Genomic DNA, 15,745 nt, shown 5'->3' on the forward strand with positions numbered 1-15,745 from the left:
TATATCTCTGGGGAGTCTTTGACATCCACTTTACCTTGGAGCCTTGGAGACCAAAAAGGAAGGAGCGAGGCCTCCGCCCATGTGTCACAATAGCATCAATAGGCTCAGAAAAATGGTAAGAAGAGATGAGAGCCTCCCAATATGTGGTGGCTGGGACAATGGCGAGTTCCAATGGTGACGAGGTGCCGAAAATGCTGGAAAAGCAGACATCAGACGACTATGAATCACCACCAGGTATCCCCTTTGCGTGCTTTCAAGGTTTCCAGTCATAAATATACCATAGATATGTCAGAAATTTTTACAATGTCATTGAAATACATTCACGAATATCCTCCAATTTTCCCGGAAGTCATAGAGCGATTTAACGTCAATGGGTGAAAGCTGAAGCTTTTTGGATGTTTGGACGCAACCGACGATACTCTGTTCCAACACCCCCATTACTCCCACGCCGCAATTCCGTTCCAGTCCCTTGATAGTGACAGTACTACCACCCCATTCATATACAGAAAGAAGAGTTAGATACGTTTTCACGTCTTGTCGATTGAAGTTGACATCCTCGCCGTCTCGTATGTGTACATGTAGATGTATGTCGTTCCTCTGACTAATCAAAAAATTACTGCCTTTGGACTAGCGCCGATCTATGGTTGCTGTCAACAAACCCCCACTTTGTTTACTTTCCAGATGCCGTTTGCAGAATCCACCGTTCATTCACTTCACCAACATCCATTAAGGGCTTGCATACAGCGGTCGCTTCCAGAACACCCAGCAGCTGCGACATTCCGTTCACCCTGACTCGACCTCCCATCACGACAGATTCCTCCCTCGACGCGTCTCGTTTTTGCAACTCGACCGAACGCGTTTGCATTTGACTGCATACTCGACACGACCACACAATGCCACCTCGCACACGAACACAGTCCTCGGGCGCGACGTCGGCACGCTCGACGCGCTCAGGTGCCTCCCGCCGCTCGGGCGAGTCGACGGACGCGTCATCCGTCGACCTGAGCGCGTCAACGCGTGCTTCGTCCGTCTCTGTGTCGGCGTCTGCATCAGGGTCGGCCTCTGGCTTCAACAGCTACGGCTCCTCGCCGACACCCACAGAAGGCGCGCCGCTCGTGCCGACGACAACGCCCGTCGACATGGGCCTCGCTTTCGGCTCGGGCTCTGGCGGTGCCTCCCTCGACGCGCTCTACGCGCCAACAGCCACCTACGTCAACCTCGTGCACATGGACCAGATGGCGCAGTACCTGCAGGCGCCCGAGACGCAGCAGAGCCTCGACACGCTGCTGGCCGTTGTGAAGGTGCGGACGGGGAAGAACGATGACAACGACGACGACGACGACGACGACACGCCAGACTATCATACGGCCCTCGACGAGCTGGACTACCTCGAGGGCTTGTTCAAGAAGCTGCGCTTCTCGTACAAGGAGCAGTTGACAAAAGAGACGGTCGTGCGGCGGATTCTGGAGCTCGAGCTGCCGCTGCTGACCGCCGCCGACATCGACCGCATCGTGCAGAGCACCGAAGCCGAGCGGCAGCGGCTGCGCCAGATCAAGAGCAACGGCCGCGAACAGGGCGCTGCGGCCGAGCGCCTGGTCCGCGACCTGGCGGCCGAGCAGCGGTACCTGGAGATGGCGGAAGCCGAGACAATACGCCTGCCGGACCGCGTGCTGCGGCTGAGGCACCGGCTGGCACGCCTGAAACTGGCGCTGCGTGCCGAACTGGACGCGATCGACCGGGTTAGTTCGGGTGGTGGAGGTGGTGGGAGGACCGCCCCGCCTGCAGCCTTCAGCTATCCGTGCACCACGTGCGGCCGCAGCTTCTACTCGGAGGCGTTCCACCAGCTGCACCAGGCCATGCACGGCTTGGAGAAGGGCCCGAGCGCCTCCAAGAACGAGGCGACCGACGTTGTCGATTTTGGCGACGAGGCCGCAGCAGCAGCGGCCACGTCTGCGACGGCCATGCGGCGGTGCCACGGCTGCAGCCAGATGGTGCCGGCCCTGTTTCTGGACAGCGCGCCGCCCAAGGGCGAGTCGCACAAGGCCTTCCACGTGCGCATCCAAAAGGCCACGGCCGAGGCACACCAGCAGCTGGCGGCCGCCTCGACAACGTCGGCATCGACACCGGGCCATGCGATTGTGACGGACACTGGCAATGGCAGCAGGCTCGACCTCACACCGCAGGCCGAGACCGAAGAGGCCGTACGCCAGCTCCAGCGCAGCGAAGCGGACTTGGCAGCCCTGGAGAAGCGCGTTCGGGCCGAGGCCGAGCGGCAGACAGCAATTGAGGGCGAGATGACGCAGTCGCTGCAGCACTTGCGTGAGTCGGTGGGCAGCATCCGGCTCGAGATGGCGCGCATCGAGCAGGAGGCCGACCGCATGGTGCAGTACATTGAAGAGGGTCGAACTTACTTGGGGCGGTCACTGCAAGAGCAGACAGATTTGTTTGATGTATTGTTGTTGGGCGAAAATGACGAGGATGACGACGGGGATAGTGATGAAGAGATGCAGGACTAGGGGGTTCCGGCAAATACTAGCAAGCCATCTTGCACGACTACGAAGACATGTGTATGATATTTGGTATGGGATACCTTTTTGTACAAAATATGTATAACTTATTTATGATTTTACAGCACTCTGCCGGTGCTCCTACGTAAGGGTATAGATGTGACATGAAAGCAACAAACCGAAAACGCAAATTCCATGCTATGACATCCCACCCATGTAGTGAACGCCAATATCCATGCTCCCCATTACCCGCCGCTGTATTGTTTCCCTTTCCCTTTTGTCCTACACCCCAATACCGCCCACCTGTTGGGCCACCGACAGGATGACCTGCCGCTTCATCGTGATCTCGTGGGCCACCGTGCGGCCGCTGCCCGCACGGTCAAAGCACGCCTGCGCCTGCCCGAGATACCACCACGCGCGGCCCATATGCTGCTTCATGCGGCCGGCCTGTTTCGCGGCCGGTGTGTTTGGGGACGACCCCGCCTCCGTGCCCGCCAAGCCCATGCAGGCATCCGCCAGCGACTGGTACAGCAGCGCCGACGTCTCGGCATGGCCCGTCTCGAGCGACCGCGGCAGGGCGAGGCCCAGGAGCGTGCGGGCGGCGCGGAACTCGCCCTCGGCGACGAGGAGCCGCGCGACGGCGCCGACGGTCTCCCACAGCAACACATGGTAGCGGCGGCGCAGGCAGGCCTGGAGGGTGTGCAGCAGCAGGGTGACGGCACGCAGGCCGCGGCCGGCGCTGGCGTACAAGGCGGCGCGGGCCAGGGCGATTTGCAGCAGCACGTGCAGGTCGCCGACGCCCTTGTCGTAGGCGGCCTCGAATCGGTCGAGGGCGTCGCGGGCAGCGACCAGGGAGCCGCCGCCGCTGGTGTCGTCGCCAGGTCCCCCAAGAATGCCAGTGCCGGTACGATTCGCATCGTCGCTGGCCGCCGCGTCGCTGCCGTCGCTGCCGTCGCCGGCCCGCCGGGTGAGGGAGGCGACGCGGAGAAGGGCGACTTGGGCGGCCAGGTCCGGGTCCATCTGCGACGGCCCTTGGGCTTGGCGGTCGACGCGCGTGGGTGCGCACGACGGGTAGCCGGCCGTGGGCAGGCGCCGCAGCAACAAGTCCGCGGCCTCGTCGAACCGGTGCGAACGCACGGCCTGGAGCGCGGCCACGTAGGTCAGGACGTGGCGCACCATGCCCTGCGGCTTGAGCGACGTCAGCCCCTCGGGGTTGAGCTGGTCCAGCACCGCCTTGGCGTGGGCAAACTGGCCGCTCTGGGCGTACTGCAGCGCGAGGCGCGAGGCGACGCGCACGGCGTCGTCAAAGGGCACGCTGTCGTGGCGCGTGCGCATAAATACGCGGCCGTGCACGACGGCCAGGGGCCCGTGGCCCATGCGGTCCCAGAAGAGCATGCGCGTGCTCGTCAGCTGGCCCTCGAGCGTGGCCTCGCCGTGCTGGACGATGCGGCGGCTGGCCTGGTGCAGGCACGTCTTGGCGAAGAGGGGCGGGCGGCCGTCGCCGATGGCGACGCGGGCCTCGAGCAGCGTGGCTAGCGCATGGTGGCCGTGGAACTGGGCGGCGTCGGCGTCGTCGCGGACGTAGGGCAGGACCTGGCGGCCGTCGGTGGCCTCGCCGGCCAGGCCCTGCAGCTGGTGCGGGCGGATGTGGCGCGGCAGCACGCGGGCGTACATGTAGAGCCACAGCAGCGCGAAGCGCAGCGAGTTGTAGTCGCGGGCCTCGCGGCCGGCGTGCACGGCGTCGAGCATGCTCAGCAGGTCGTTGGAGTGCTCGCCAAAGTCGCGCTGGATGACGCCCTTGTTCATGGGCCCCACGTTGTACCCGAAGGCGGCGCCGACGCCCTGGCGCGACACGAGGTCAAAGTAGCGGTGCAGCTGGTCGTAGGCCGTGTTGATGTCGCCCATACGCCAGGCGTTGAGTAGCCGGTAGAAGGTGGCCTGGGACGGGATGGGCGTGGCGCCCCGGATCACCGCGTCGGCGGCGTCCCGCAGGACCGGCGTGGGCCGGAAGCCGATGCGCTCGCGCTCAATCAGCATCGTGACCAGCTTCTCCGTCTCGTCGTGGCTCGCCGACACGGCCGCGTCCTTGAGCATGCGGTCAAACACGACGCGCGCCACGGCGTCCGTGCCCGCGGCGCCCCAATCGGCCTGGCCCTGCGTCAGGACGGCGTCGAACAGCAGGTCGTCGACGCCAAAGTCGTGCGGCCACAGGATCTTGAAGTCGGTCCGCGTCGGGTTGCGGTAGCGCACAAAGTCCTCCCACAGCTCGCAGCGGTGCGCAAATGACAGCTGCTGGAACTCGCTGCACGCCTGGTAGACCATGAGGCCGACGGGCGAGCGGCGGTCCAGCAGCAGCAGATCGTCCGGCGGGTCCTCGATGCCCAGGTCGCGGTGGGCCCGCAGCTCCGCGTAGGTGGGCGCAATGTACATGGCCAGCTGCTCGAAGAAAGGCCCCAAGTCGTCCAGCGCCGTCAGCCGCAGCCAGAGCCGCGCGACCAGGTCGTCCCAGAGCGTCGCGCACAGCGGCACGTCGGTGCTCGGCGGGGCAAAGGCAATAAAACAGCGCTGCAGGGCCGGCCGCAGGCTGTGGAGGTGGCCGAGCAGGTCGACGCTCAGAAAGGCACGCTGCCAGCGTGCAAGATAGCGCTGCCGCTGGTTGGTGGGCCGGGCATAAGTGTCGGTGACGTAGCAGGCGATGAGCTCGAGAATAAAGTCATCGTCCTTGTCGCGGATGGCCTCGCTGCAGTACATATCGACCAGCGTCAGCAGGGCAATCCGCCCGGGCGATATGAAGCGACGCATCGTGGGGGGCTGGTTGTGGACGATAACTGAAAGGGAGAGGGAAAGGAAATTGTCGAGGTGATCGATGTAAAGCAGAAGAAGTCGAGGAACGGGGAGGTCGCGGAAGGCGAAATGTCAACAAACGATGATGCCGCCGGTGACTGGCCAATGGCCATATCAATTGAGAGATGCGAGTGACAAGAGAGAGACGTCGAGATCAGCTGTCGAGAACACTATCCCCCGTCGTCGCTAGCAGAAAGGTTGCGAGTGATGCTTTGCCAATCAGTAGCCGTTGTCGACGCCTGTTCGTGGTGGTGGTGATACTGTAGCTTCGATGTGGAGCTAGAGGCCGGGAGACGCGTCGCTGAACGCGGGGCACCTATTAGCAAATTTAGCGCTGCAGCGGTTGGCGCACTGTCAAAAGCATTCCAGATGCTCAGGACTGTAATAGTGGATCCACCACATTGTCCTATCTGACGAGGCCGGCGTGGCCCATAACACCGTTAAGCAGTGACCTCTTTGTTTGCAAATCCATTCACTTGGCAAACAAAGCAGTTTCCTTTGGCTTTTTATGTGCCAATGTTTTACCATACCAATATAATCTATGCAGAACATCTCCAAAGTACGACACAGGTGATCACAAAAGTAATTCACTTTTAGAAGTGTCAGCCGGGAATCAAATCCCGTTGAGCAAATCCTGTTCAGCTTGCCAAGAAGTCAATGAAAATAACAAATGGGTATAACACACGGATAGAACAGAATGGGCATAAAACAAATGGGCATCACAACACGCAATGCTTTTCCCCCACCGATTAAGGCCAAAAAGAAAATGGTCCATTTTGAGGATTCTCCAAAAGATTTAAAATTCAAGAAGAGTGTCATAAATACGCATGGCCACAGTCTTCCACGCTTAGGTGTGTTGTGGCGTTGCGGAACCCTATGATAATTATTTATCCGCCCCCTTCTCTCCGTACACCACTTCGCAAAAGATGAGATAATATACCAACGACAACAATGATTGTCATCGTATGACTGGACAAACAGTTACAGAGAGTATCGAGGCGTGCGTAAATAGCAGTCGTGAATAAGCAGGAGGAATATTTAAGATTCAAGTGAGTGGCCGTTGGCTATACTAGTCGGTCGTTTATTACATTATCAAAGTCACGTAACTTCATATGTTTGATCGAAAAGGTACATATGCACTCCTTGATAGTGAGCTGCTACTTGCACATGCCACATCATATATATCAGATTTCAACTGCTACATAGATTGATAAAGGGCTTTCACTCGCTGAACTTTAAAATGTCTCGCCTTTATCTGACTCTCCTCTGTCGTTTCTTTTCTTTTCCTTACAAAAGAAAATAATCTTCCCACGTCTCTCAAAACAATCGTCCATTTTGATATTGTTACCACGTCTCGCTCTCACAGTCACAGTACTATCTAACCTGACGTCACTATCTAACTCGACACTTTCAACATGGGCGTTCCTAATACTAATATGGACGTTACGGAAATGTACGTTACGGAAATGGCCATTACCGACATGGACACCACTGAGACGGACATCACTCTGGACACCCCAAATGAAACAATGCCTCAACCTACCGACTCTCAAATCAACACAAGCACAACACAACAGGATCCGCAACCCTTCGTCTGGCCGGCAACACCCGCTCTCCAGCCGATCGAACCTTATTCCGACATTCCAGCCATCGAGCTTCCTGAGATTCTCGAGTCCGTCGAGACGGATACGTACTTTATCGAGTCCCAGATCTCGCCCTTTGATCAGCTCCGACACCGACCGGCCGGCTATCTGCCACCGCGCGAGTCGCCCCCGCTGCCACCTGGTGTCCTGTATCCCATCCGGAAGCTAAAGTCGTCCGAATTCGTCGCCAAGCTGCGGAAATGCGGCCTGCAGGATCGTGCTAGCAGCTTAGACCGCTACGACTATGTGTCATCCCGGCCCGTGCACCAGCTCGACGGGTACACGAGAATCAAACCGCCTCCGTGGGACAAACTCAACGCCGACGTGGATCCGGCCCTCCGGCGTGAGGCAGCGGAGCGCCGCGAAGCGCAAGACAAGATGATTGTGGCGGTATCGGACTACGATGCCCGCCGGCCGGTGTCGGTCACAGACCGCAAGCTGGTCGACGGGCAGCCGTCGATGGGCCCGGCCCGCCAGGAAATCCGGGACCAGCTGTCCGAGCGCGAGCAGTTCTTCTACGTGCTGCCGGCCGATGTCAGGAAGAAGAACAAGGACGAAGCAAAGAAACAGGGCGAGGTGGAGGCCGCACTGCGAAGAAAGAGACTCATCAAGATGCTGGAAGAGCGCAAGGCGGCGAGGAATCAAGAGCACCAAGAAGAGAGCCAAGAAGAGAGCGAGGTGGAGGCTGAGGCAAGGCCACTAAAACGAAGACGGCATTCGATCCAGTAATGTAACTAGTACAAACAAGATGGAACCTATAGCAATTGAATCAATTCCAAACTCCGTGATGGGTGAGTGTCTGAATTCGGGAGAAGACGTCGAAGCCTTCGTCAGAAATATTGAACGAGACCCGTTGAACTTTATTTGGATGTCGTTTAAAAAAGAGGGAATACCGACCCACGACGCCTTCACTTACACGCCAAAGTCAGCGAACACCAGGCAAACTCGACAGGCTTCGGGTTCAAATCCCGGCTGACGCATTTCTTTTTTTCTTTCCCCTTTTGACTTTTTATTTAAATACATATAACTATGTATTTTTGCCTTCCTTCATTTCATTTTTTTTTTAAAAAAATCTTTCTATTTTGAGTTTCTTATCTTTTTACTCCCGCCCCATCGTTGCTTTCGCCTTTATCCTTTTGCTAAAACAAGGGCATTGAACAGTGTTCTTTGCACGACTTTACTGTCTTTGTGCAATATCGACAAGAGTAGACAAACAACAAACTCATTTGGCGCACAACGCGCGGCAGAGACCATACTGCTTTGTTGTGAACACCATCACTAAAAACAATGAGATTTGTCTTGTACTGCCAAACAGTCGCAAGATGACGAACAAGGCTGGATTGCACACTTTTTATAAATACTGCCTCTGCCGCACCTCTCACGTCGTGCATTTCTCGTTCGAAACCAGCAGAACCACCCTTTCCCACCCTTTCAGACATACAGCCTTCTTACATTCCCGTACAAGCAACACGAACATTTACTAAGAAGGAAAATGGCCATCGCAGCGGTAATCACCTCCACGTCGTCGACCAAGCGCAAGGCGAGTCCTGGCGCGGCCGACGGCGACACGGAGCGCAGAAAGCGCAGGGTTTGGTCCGCCAACAAGCCGAATTCGACCTCGGACGGTCTTCTGACGCCCGCCGTCTGCGATTTCAATACGCTGTCGCTGGGATCGCCCGTGCCCTTTTCAAAGAACGGCGCTCTGGCCCCAGTCGCTCAGATGGAGCTCTACTACCCCCTTCCCATCGACTGTCCTAGCCAGAACTCCGTCACAGCGGACGCCTCGGTGGGCCACCACAACGACAGCGACCTTTTTGTTCCCCAAAACGACGATTGTGTCGTCATTGACGTCGGCGACGACGGCTACAAGATGCCGCCCGACCTGGAGCGCGAGCTGTTCGGCCCTCCCGTCGAGGAGCTTCTGCGTATGGATGCGGAGGCGGCTGCGTCGTCGCAGCCTGTCCAACTCTGAGATGTTGGCGACGCCCATCTGGGCGCGTATGCTGCAGGTCTTGTAGGATCGTGCTGCCGCCGCAACCGCGAGCAACCAGAAGATGCGCTCGTAAGTTTCAGTGTTTCTCAAAGGTGAGTTTTGTAGGCGTAGAGTTGTAGTTGCGCTTGGTCTGATTCTCTCTCCTTTCTGTTTCATTTTTTTTTCCTTTTTAAAGTAAAAATAAATAAATGTGTCTACTGCAGGTCAGAACAGACGCTTTTTACGAAAACAAAAATTGTCCGTTTCCCTATTTTCGTAACTTGTAACTGCTTTTGTTCTCACAAGCAAGATGCATAGGTAAGACGTGAGAAATTTTAAATAATACAAAACACCTACACATAAAACACCAAAGTATGATTTCCTCGAAGACATATCGTTGCAAGAATTACCGTAAATACTCGCACAAATCGTAAACTTCGTCTTAAAGTGTATGCCGTACAGAATAAATGCTTGTAAGTCAAGGAAAAGTGGGGCCATCTCATGTACCTGAACACATTGGTGGCTGTGTGCTTTCGGATCTACACCAGAGAAGGTTCAGGTAAAGAATCGAATTCACAAGCCCAGAAGGCCGTGAACAATGACAACGGAAGAGAAAACAACCTCCTCTGTACAATTACAGAGTAATTACTTTTCATCGATTATGATTTTCACGTGCTGTCGTTCTAGCAGTAGGACACTGACAACTGCGCTACAAAATGCTGGCGCGGGCCACTAAAGCAACAAAACAGTGGGGAGAATGGGCGATTGAGTGGGCTGCCCTGGAGCCATCGACGTCATTCATTCTCGAATGTTTTACATTGGTTCTAGACGGCGATGGAAACAATACGAGTAAAGACAAAGAGACCGTCGAAAGGGATGTACTTTGTTCAACAGTCAGGAGATGCCCCTGGATTAAATACGTAGTATTTATTGATGGTACTGTACCATTTTGCTAGATTAGCGACCATGCTGCGATTCCATAGCTTATAGCGATCACCGGCATCATTTTTTTTGTTACCGCACAATACAGAAACTACAGATCAAAACAAATCTACAGAGCACACAGTATCTTCCTCACCCACCTTCCACCATGTCGACGTCCATGCTGGACATTGACAAGGAGGCGGCACGCCAGAAATCGCTGCTCGAAGACAACGGCGCCGCGCGGGCCAGCAGCACAAAGGCCGACAAAACCATGGGCGAGCAGATTGTCGATGCCCTGCCGATCCCGTCGACGACGGCCCCCGTCACGGACCCAGACACGACGGCGCGCGGCAGCCATGTCACCGACACGCCGACACTGTCCCACGAGCTGGCCGTCGACGGCCAGCCCGGGCACGACAAGGGGGCCGCCCAGCAGGCGCACAAGACGAACGAGGTCGCCGATCTCGGGTGGCACGACAGAAAACAGGACATTGTGTCGCCGCTCGTGGGCGGTCTCGGCAACGAGGAGCTGTGGCTGCTCACCCGACGGTTCAACAAGGTAGGCCAGACCGGGTCCTAGAGCGTGTTATTGACCAGTACTCCTAACCTCCATGCCAGCAAATGTACCACGTCAAGGCCGTCGAGACGCCCGTCCCCGGCAACCTCGACCTCAACATTGCCGACGAAGAAGAGTTCTCGCCCGACAAGCTGCGGGCCAACCTGGAGCGGCTGTACATGACGGTCGGGATGGGCATGCTGGCGGCGTACAAGCACGTGGCGCGGATCCGGTCGTGGCGCGAGACGCCGCGGACGGCGACGTTTGCCGGCGTGTACCTCGTGGCCTGGCTGCTCGACGGGCTGGTGCCACTCGGCGCCGCGACGCTGATTGCGCTCATTGTGTCGCCGTGGGTGCGCGAGGCCATGTTCCCGCCGGCGCCGCTTGCGCTCGTGGGCAGCGACGGCGGCGTGCAGAAACCTAGGGCCGGTGTGCTCGGCAGCCACGACAGCGCCACGGGCGCCCCCGAGAACCACAAGGGCGAGGCCGCCGAGGCCGAGGCGACCAACTTTGTCAATACGGTGGCATCGGTGGCGCTGGCCAGCGCGGCGGGCAAGCATCCCCAGGGTGATCCCAACAACGGTGACTACGGAGACGACGGCGATAACGGCAGCGGCAAGGACGAAAAGGGCGGCAACGATACAGTACCCGACCCCACGGCCCTCGCCACAGGTGTGGCCGATGCCAAAGACGTGGCCCGCGGCGGCCAGCCCAGCGCCAAGCACGACAAGACCAAGGTGCCCATGGAGACGGCCGTGTGGACCAAGATGCGGCCCGTGATGCACGGCCTGGCCGACGTCGCCGACACCTGGGAGCGCATGGGCAACGCGCTGTCCCCGACGCCGCCGTTCCCCGGGCAGATGTACCGCTTGCGCCTGGCGGCCGTGCTCGTCCCGCTGTTCCTCGTCTCGCTGTTAGTCTCGTCGTACATGTTCACCAAGGGCGTCACGCTCGGCGCCGGGCTCGGCTTCTTTGGCGACCCGGTGCTGTCGCGCGGCTTGTCTTTGCTCAACCGCAAGTTCCCGCGCTGGCAGAAGCTGTTTGCGCTGCGCAACACGCTGCTCAAGGGCGTGCCCACCAACGCCCAGCTCACGCTCACGCTGCTGCGCATCGGCGAGGCCAACAAAGCTCCATTGCCGCCGCCGCCGCGCCGGCCGGCCGACAATGCTCCGCCGCCCATGCAGCCGGCCTCCGTCACGGACGCAGACTTGCGCTCGACGGGCGCCGGGCCGCCGCTCAATGCGACGCCGGCTGAGCTCGACGCAGTCATGTCCCATACAGAGAGCGCAGGTGCCGCCAGCAGCAACACGGGCGAGGCCGACATCAACGCCGGCAAGGACGCCAGCCACGGGAAAAAGGGCAGCCGCCTGCTGGGCCTCTTCAAGGGCACCACCAAGGGCACGGTCAAGGCGGCCCTGGGCACCAACAGCCTGCGCGCCGCACTGGGCTCGCGCCACGCCAAGGAGCGCCAGGGCGTTGTGGAGCCGGCGGGCGGCGATGCGGACTTGACGTCGGGGCCCGTGGAGTTCCAGGCGCGCTACGAGGGCAAGCGCGGAAGCGTCTACATTACGGCCAAGGCGACCATCCCCGCCGTGGCCTTCAGCACGGAGGTGTCGAGCGACCCGGACACGGTGCACCCGCGGTGGAGCATTCCCATTGGCGACATTCAAGAGCTGAAGAAGATTGGCGGGTTCGGGTGGAAGACCAAGATTGTGGTTGGCTGGTCGCTAGGGCGGGAGATGGCGGACGGGCTGGAGATTACAGACCGCACGGGGACGACGTACAAGGTGACGGCGATTCCACTGCGGGACGAGCTGTTCAACCGGCTGGTGGCCATTGGCGGCCAAAAGTGGGAGGCTTGGTAAGAGGTCTGTGACTGACAGAAATCTGATTCGCTCACCAAAAAGCAAGTACTTCAAAAGCCAATCACGATGAAGCGACGCAGCTGCGTCAACGCAAACATCGAACGACGCAGCTGCGTCAACACAAACGTCGAACGACGCAGCTGCGTCCAACGCAAACGTCTTGGCTGCGACTGACAGAAATCTGATTCGCTCACTAAGTATCGATGAGAAAGCTAGTACTTCAAAAGCCAATCACGATGAAGCGACGCAGCTGCGTCATCGCAAACGTCCTGTTTGGCTGTGACTGAAAGAAATTTGATTCGCTCACCAAGTATCGATGAGAAAGCTAGTACCTCAAATGCACCAATCATGATAAAGCCAAAGATGGAACGACGCAACTGCGTCGACGCAAATGCGTCAGGTCGCGAGTGCGTCGGGTCGCGAGTGCGTCAGGTCGCAAATGCGTCAAAATGCGACGTTCACGTCTGCGTTCTGATTGTTGTGAGGTCGTATTGTGTGGAAAAGCCGAGAGCGTTGATGGGGTTGCGTCGCAATCGGTATCTCTGTAGGGTTTGCTTCACGTTGAATGCAGTCGTCAATGATCAATCATATTTTATTTTCCAAATACGCCGTACGACGGCGACTACGGCAGCCCGTCGATCGTATGGAACAGCTGCGTGGACCACTCCATCGAATAAAAAATCTCGAGCGGCCATTCCTGCCAGGTTGTGGGGTCGTCTGTCGGCATCGGCGCCGGGACAGAGGTATCTGGCGCTTGAGACGGTGGTGGTGCAGTGCTCATCGCCTCTGCCACCGTGTCGCCTGGGGTGTCTCTCCCATGCATATCCCTCCACCTCCATGCCGCACCCCTCGCCTTGAGCCTCCGCATCATATCGCGCGCCAGCCGGGCACTTTCTGAATTCGGACTCAGTGCTTCAAAGACAGTCAAGCATGTCTCGGCGTCGTCGTCAAGGGCAGCGGCATCCAGAGCGTCAGCGTCGACGGGCGTGGATGTTCCATCAATGCCGAGATTGTCGTTGCCACCACCGTCGCTACTGTCGATTTGACTGTTGCCTTCACTGGCCGCGTTTCGCCGCGCAAAAGCACCTGCAACGACCAGAATCGAGCTCGCATACACCAGGCACGAAATCATCTGCCACCACGGAAAGTCGTGCACAAGATTCTGCTTGTCGACGACATGGTGCAACAGCTGGGCCGTAGCGCGGGCTTCGAGGATGCAGACGGTCTCGTAGCGGCGGGCGATGGGAGACGTGATGGTGGACGCGCCGTGGCCTTGGCCGTGACCGTGCAGCAGCGGCAGGCACAGGTACGGCCGGTGGATGACGGCGCGCAGGTGGTGGAACTTGATGGCGAGCATGTTGCGCTGCCGCCTGAAGATGGCGGACGTGGCGGGCGAGGCGTCGGCGGTGTCAAAGGCGTGGCCAAAGTCGAAGCGCAGCTTGCGGGGCAGGGCGCGGCGCCACTCGAGCAGCTGGCGGTCGAGACGTTTTGTCGTGGGGAGCAGCCAGCCGGTGAGGGTGTCGTCCTTGTCGAGGATGGTAGCACCCGTGTCCCCCCGCAGTCCGTTCAGGCCCCGCGGACTGTACAGATCGCGCAGGACATATCCAATGATTTTGGACAGCGCAATCATGCGGACAAAGTAGTCACCGACTGTAGGCACGCCAGCATCAGGGGGCTGCTGTTCCGAGGCCGTTCCCAGCCAGTCAATGTCCCCGTCTCCTAGCCGTGAGGGCAGCAGCAGGTGGCAGTCCTCATCGTGGATGGCCGGCGGACGGCCCAGCTGCAGCGCCAGAAGGCGGTCTAAAACATACACGGAATACCACACACGGCGACGCAGCTCGGCGTTATGGAAAGCCGCAGCGCTTATTGCATTGCCGTCACGTCGTTGGCCCTGGCCATGCGTGCCGTGTGAAAGACAGCCTGCGTCTACATGCAGCCCGATGCTCTGGGCAATGCGCACCGCCAGTCCCAGCGTGGTCCAGCACTTGTCGGTGCGGCACACGGCCAGCAGGTAGAAGCACTGGGCCAACAAAAACCTGACTTGGTGCAGCGACCGCTCGAGGGTGTCGAGGTGCATGCTGGCACCATGGCTCCGATGGACACCGGAGGAGAGCGCCAGGGCGTGGCGGTAGTATTGTTCGTGGCGGGCGTCCTCGCTGCCTGATGCAGCCTTTTCGTAGCAGGCGCCAATGGCAAAGAGAGTGTACATGGTGGCTAGCCAGGTGTCACTGATGTCGGCAGCGGCACTGTTGGGATCCTGGCCTACGTACCGTTCGTATGTCTTCATGAATAGGGCGCGCGGCAAAAACGGATAGGCGACGTGGATGGTGGAAAAGTAAATGTCCAGATACCGGGCGGCGGCGTCGGCGCCGGGGAACTCGACCAACGTATCTTCGTTTGTTGCAGCGCCATCCTGCTCATAGCTTTGGAGAGCACCGTCGTCGTTGGCGCCGGTCGAGGTTGCTACATCATGGCTCACGGCCGCCAGATGTCCCGATACCTGAGACGAACGATTGCTCGGTCCGGCCAACGCCCGGTCGACGAGGTTGAAGAACCGGACGTCGCTGACTTCGCCCAGATACCTCTCCACCGACCGGGCGGCCGTGGTGGATGACGCGTTCCTCGTGGGCGCTGCAGAGTTTGGCCACCTGGGCGCAGATGCAGAGGCAGATAAAGACGCAGATGCATGCCCCAGACTTGGACGAGCAGGCGCCCTGATCCGTGCTTCATGTACGACTCGCTCGTCCAGCGTCGCGAGTGCGTCGAGCACAGAGGGCTGCTCGGGCTCAGGAAGCCGCTGCACCACGGCACGAACCAGGTTGCTGTAGTCCCGGGCCGTCAGCTGTAGTGCTGCAACTGCGTTGTTGTGGGACTCGTCATCGTGGGACAACGACACAGACGCCGACGCTGACGCTGCCGATGCTTCGTCGATGCGGTGGCGTTGGTTGCGTTTCCCGGCATAGCCGTAGAGGCACTTGTACCCGTACCCCGTACACCGGCCGCAAGCAGGATGGACTCCGTCACACTAGACGCGATAAAGGTCAGCAGGGGTGAGGCCACAGTGCACATTTATGTAAGTAAGGATGTAGGTAGCTGTAGATAAAGCTTGGCTCTGCTGGGTCGTTTACCTTTGACTTCATGGCACGGCACGAGTCACAGGCGCGAAAGACTCGCTTCCGCTTGGAGCCCTGGCCCCCTGCCAATTCTCCAGGCTGGCTCATTTTTTCCAGGCTGGCTTGCAAACGAAACCAAAAGGAGTGAATATTGGGATATCTCGGGATGGTTGTGGTGTTTATTTACGAGTGGGTCGCAGTTGCTGTGTGCAGGTATGTGAACGAGACTGACTGACCACGGCAGGTGCAGCCCGTCACCGGATTATGCGGGTTATGCGATTTATCCGGCTTAGACATATCTGCTGTTGCATTTGATTGGTG

The 15,745-nt window shown here is 58.6% G+C and overlaps 6 protein-coding genes across 6 annotated transcripts; 4 read left to right on the forward strand and 2 right to left on the reverse strand.

Moving 5' to 3' along the window:
* Window positions 1-893: 893 nt before the first annotated feature.
* On the forward strand, window positions 894-2,516 carry SPSK_06207 (uncharacterized protein; the record flags this gene model as incomplete). The annotated part of the gene is made up of 1 exon (XM_016732914.1): window positions 894-2,516. One exon carries the CDS (start codon window positions 894-896, stop codon window positions 2,514-2,516), a length of 1,623 nt encoding a protein of 540 aa, XP_016592273.1.
* A 273-nt stretch (window positions 2,517-2,789) lies between these two features.
* On the reverse strand, window positions 2,790-5,309 carry SPSK_05959 (uncharacterized protein; the record flags this gene model as incomplete). The annotated part of the gene is made up of 1 exon (XM_016732667.1): window positions 2,790-5,309. The coding sequence occupies one exon, from the start codon at window positions 5,307-5,309 to the stop codon at window positions 2,790-2,792; it is 2,520 nt and encodes an 839-aa protein (XP_016592274.1).
* A 1,457-nt stretch (window positions 5,310-6,766) lies between these two features.
* On the forward strand, window positions 6,767-7,723 carry SPSK_06481 (uncharacterized protein; the record flags this gene model as incomplete). The annotated part of the gene is made up of 1 exon (XM_016733187.1): window positions 6,767-7,723. One exon carries the CDS (start codon window positions 6,767-6,769, stop codon window positions 7,721-7,723), a length of 957 nt encoding a protein of 318 aa, XP_016592275.1.
* Window positions 7,724-8,486: 763 nt separating this feature from the next.
* SPSK_06702 (uncharacterized protein) lies at window positions 8,487-8,966 on the forward strand (the record flags this gene model as incomplete). The annotated part of the gene is made up of 1 exon (XM_016733403.1): window positions 8,487-8,966. One exon carries the CDS (start codon window positions 8,487-8,489, stop codon window positions 8,964-8,966), a length of 480 nt encoding a protein of 159 aa, XP_016592276.1.
* Window positions 8,967-10,056: 1,090 nt separating this feature from the next.
* On the forward strand, window positions 10,057-12,311 carry SPSK_06008 (uncharacterized protein; the record flags this gene model as incomplete). The annotated part of the gene is made up of 2 exons (XM_016732716.1): window positions 10,057-10,449; window positions 10,509-12,311. 2 exons carry the CDS (start codon window positions 10,057-10,059, stop codon window positions 12,309-12,311), a joined length of 2,196 nt encoding a protein of 731 aa, XP_016592277.1.
* Window positions 12,312-12,933: 622 nt separating this feature from the next.
* Window positions 12,934-15,532, reverse strand: SPSK_05948 (uncharacterized protein; the record flags this gene model as incomplete). Its single annotated transcript, XM_016732656.1, has 2 exons — window positions 12,934-15,336; window positions 15,440-15,532. 2 exons carry the CDS (start codon window positions 15,530-15,532, stop codon window positions 12,934-12,936), a joined length of 2,496 nt encoding a protein of 831 aa, XP_016592278.1.
* Between the last annotated feature and the right edge of the window lie 213 nt (window positions 15,533-15,745).

The sequence above is a fragment of the Sporothrix schenckii genome (genome assembly GCF_000961545.1).
Source record: "Sporothrix schenckii 1099-18 chromosome Unknown Cont38, whole genome shotgun sequence".
Lineage (NCBI taxonomy): Eukaryota > Fungi > Ascomycota > Sordariomycetes > Ophiostomatales > Ophiostomataceae > Sporothrix > Sporothrix schenckii.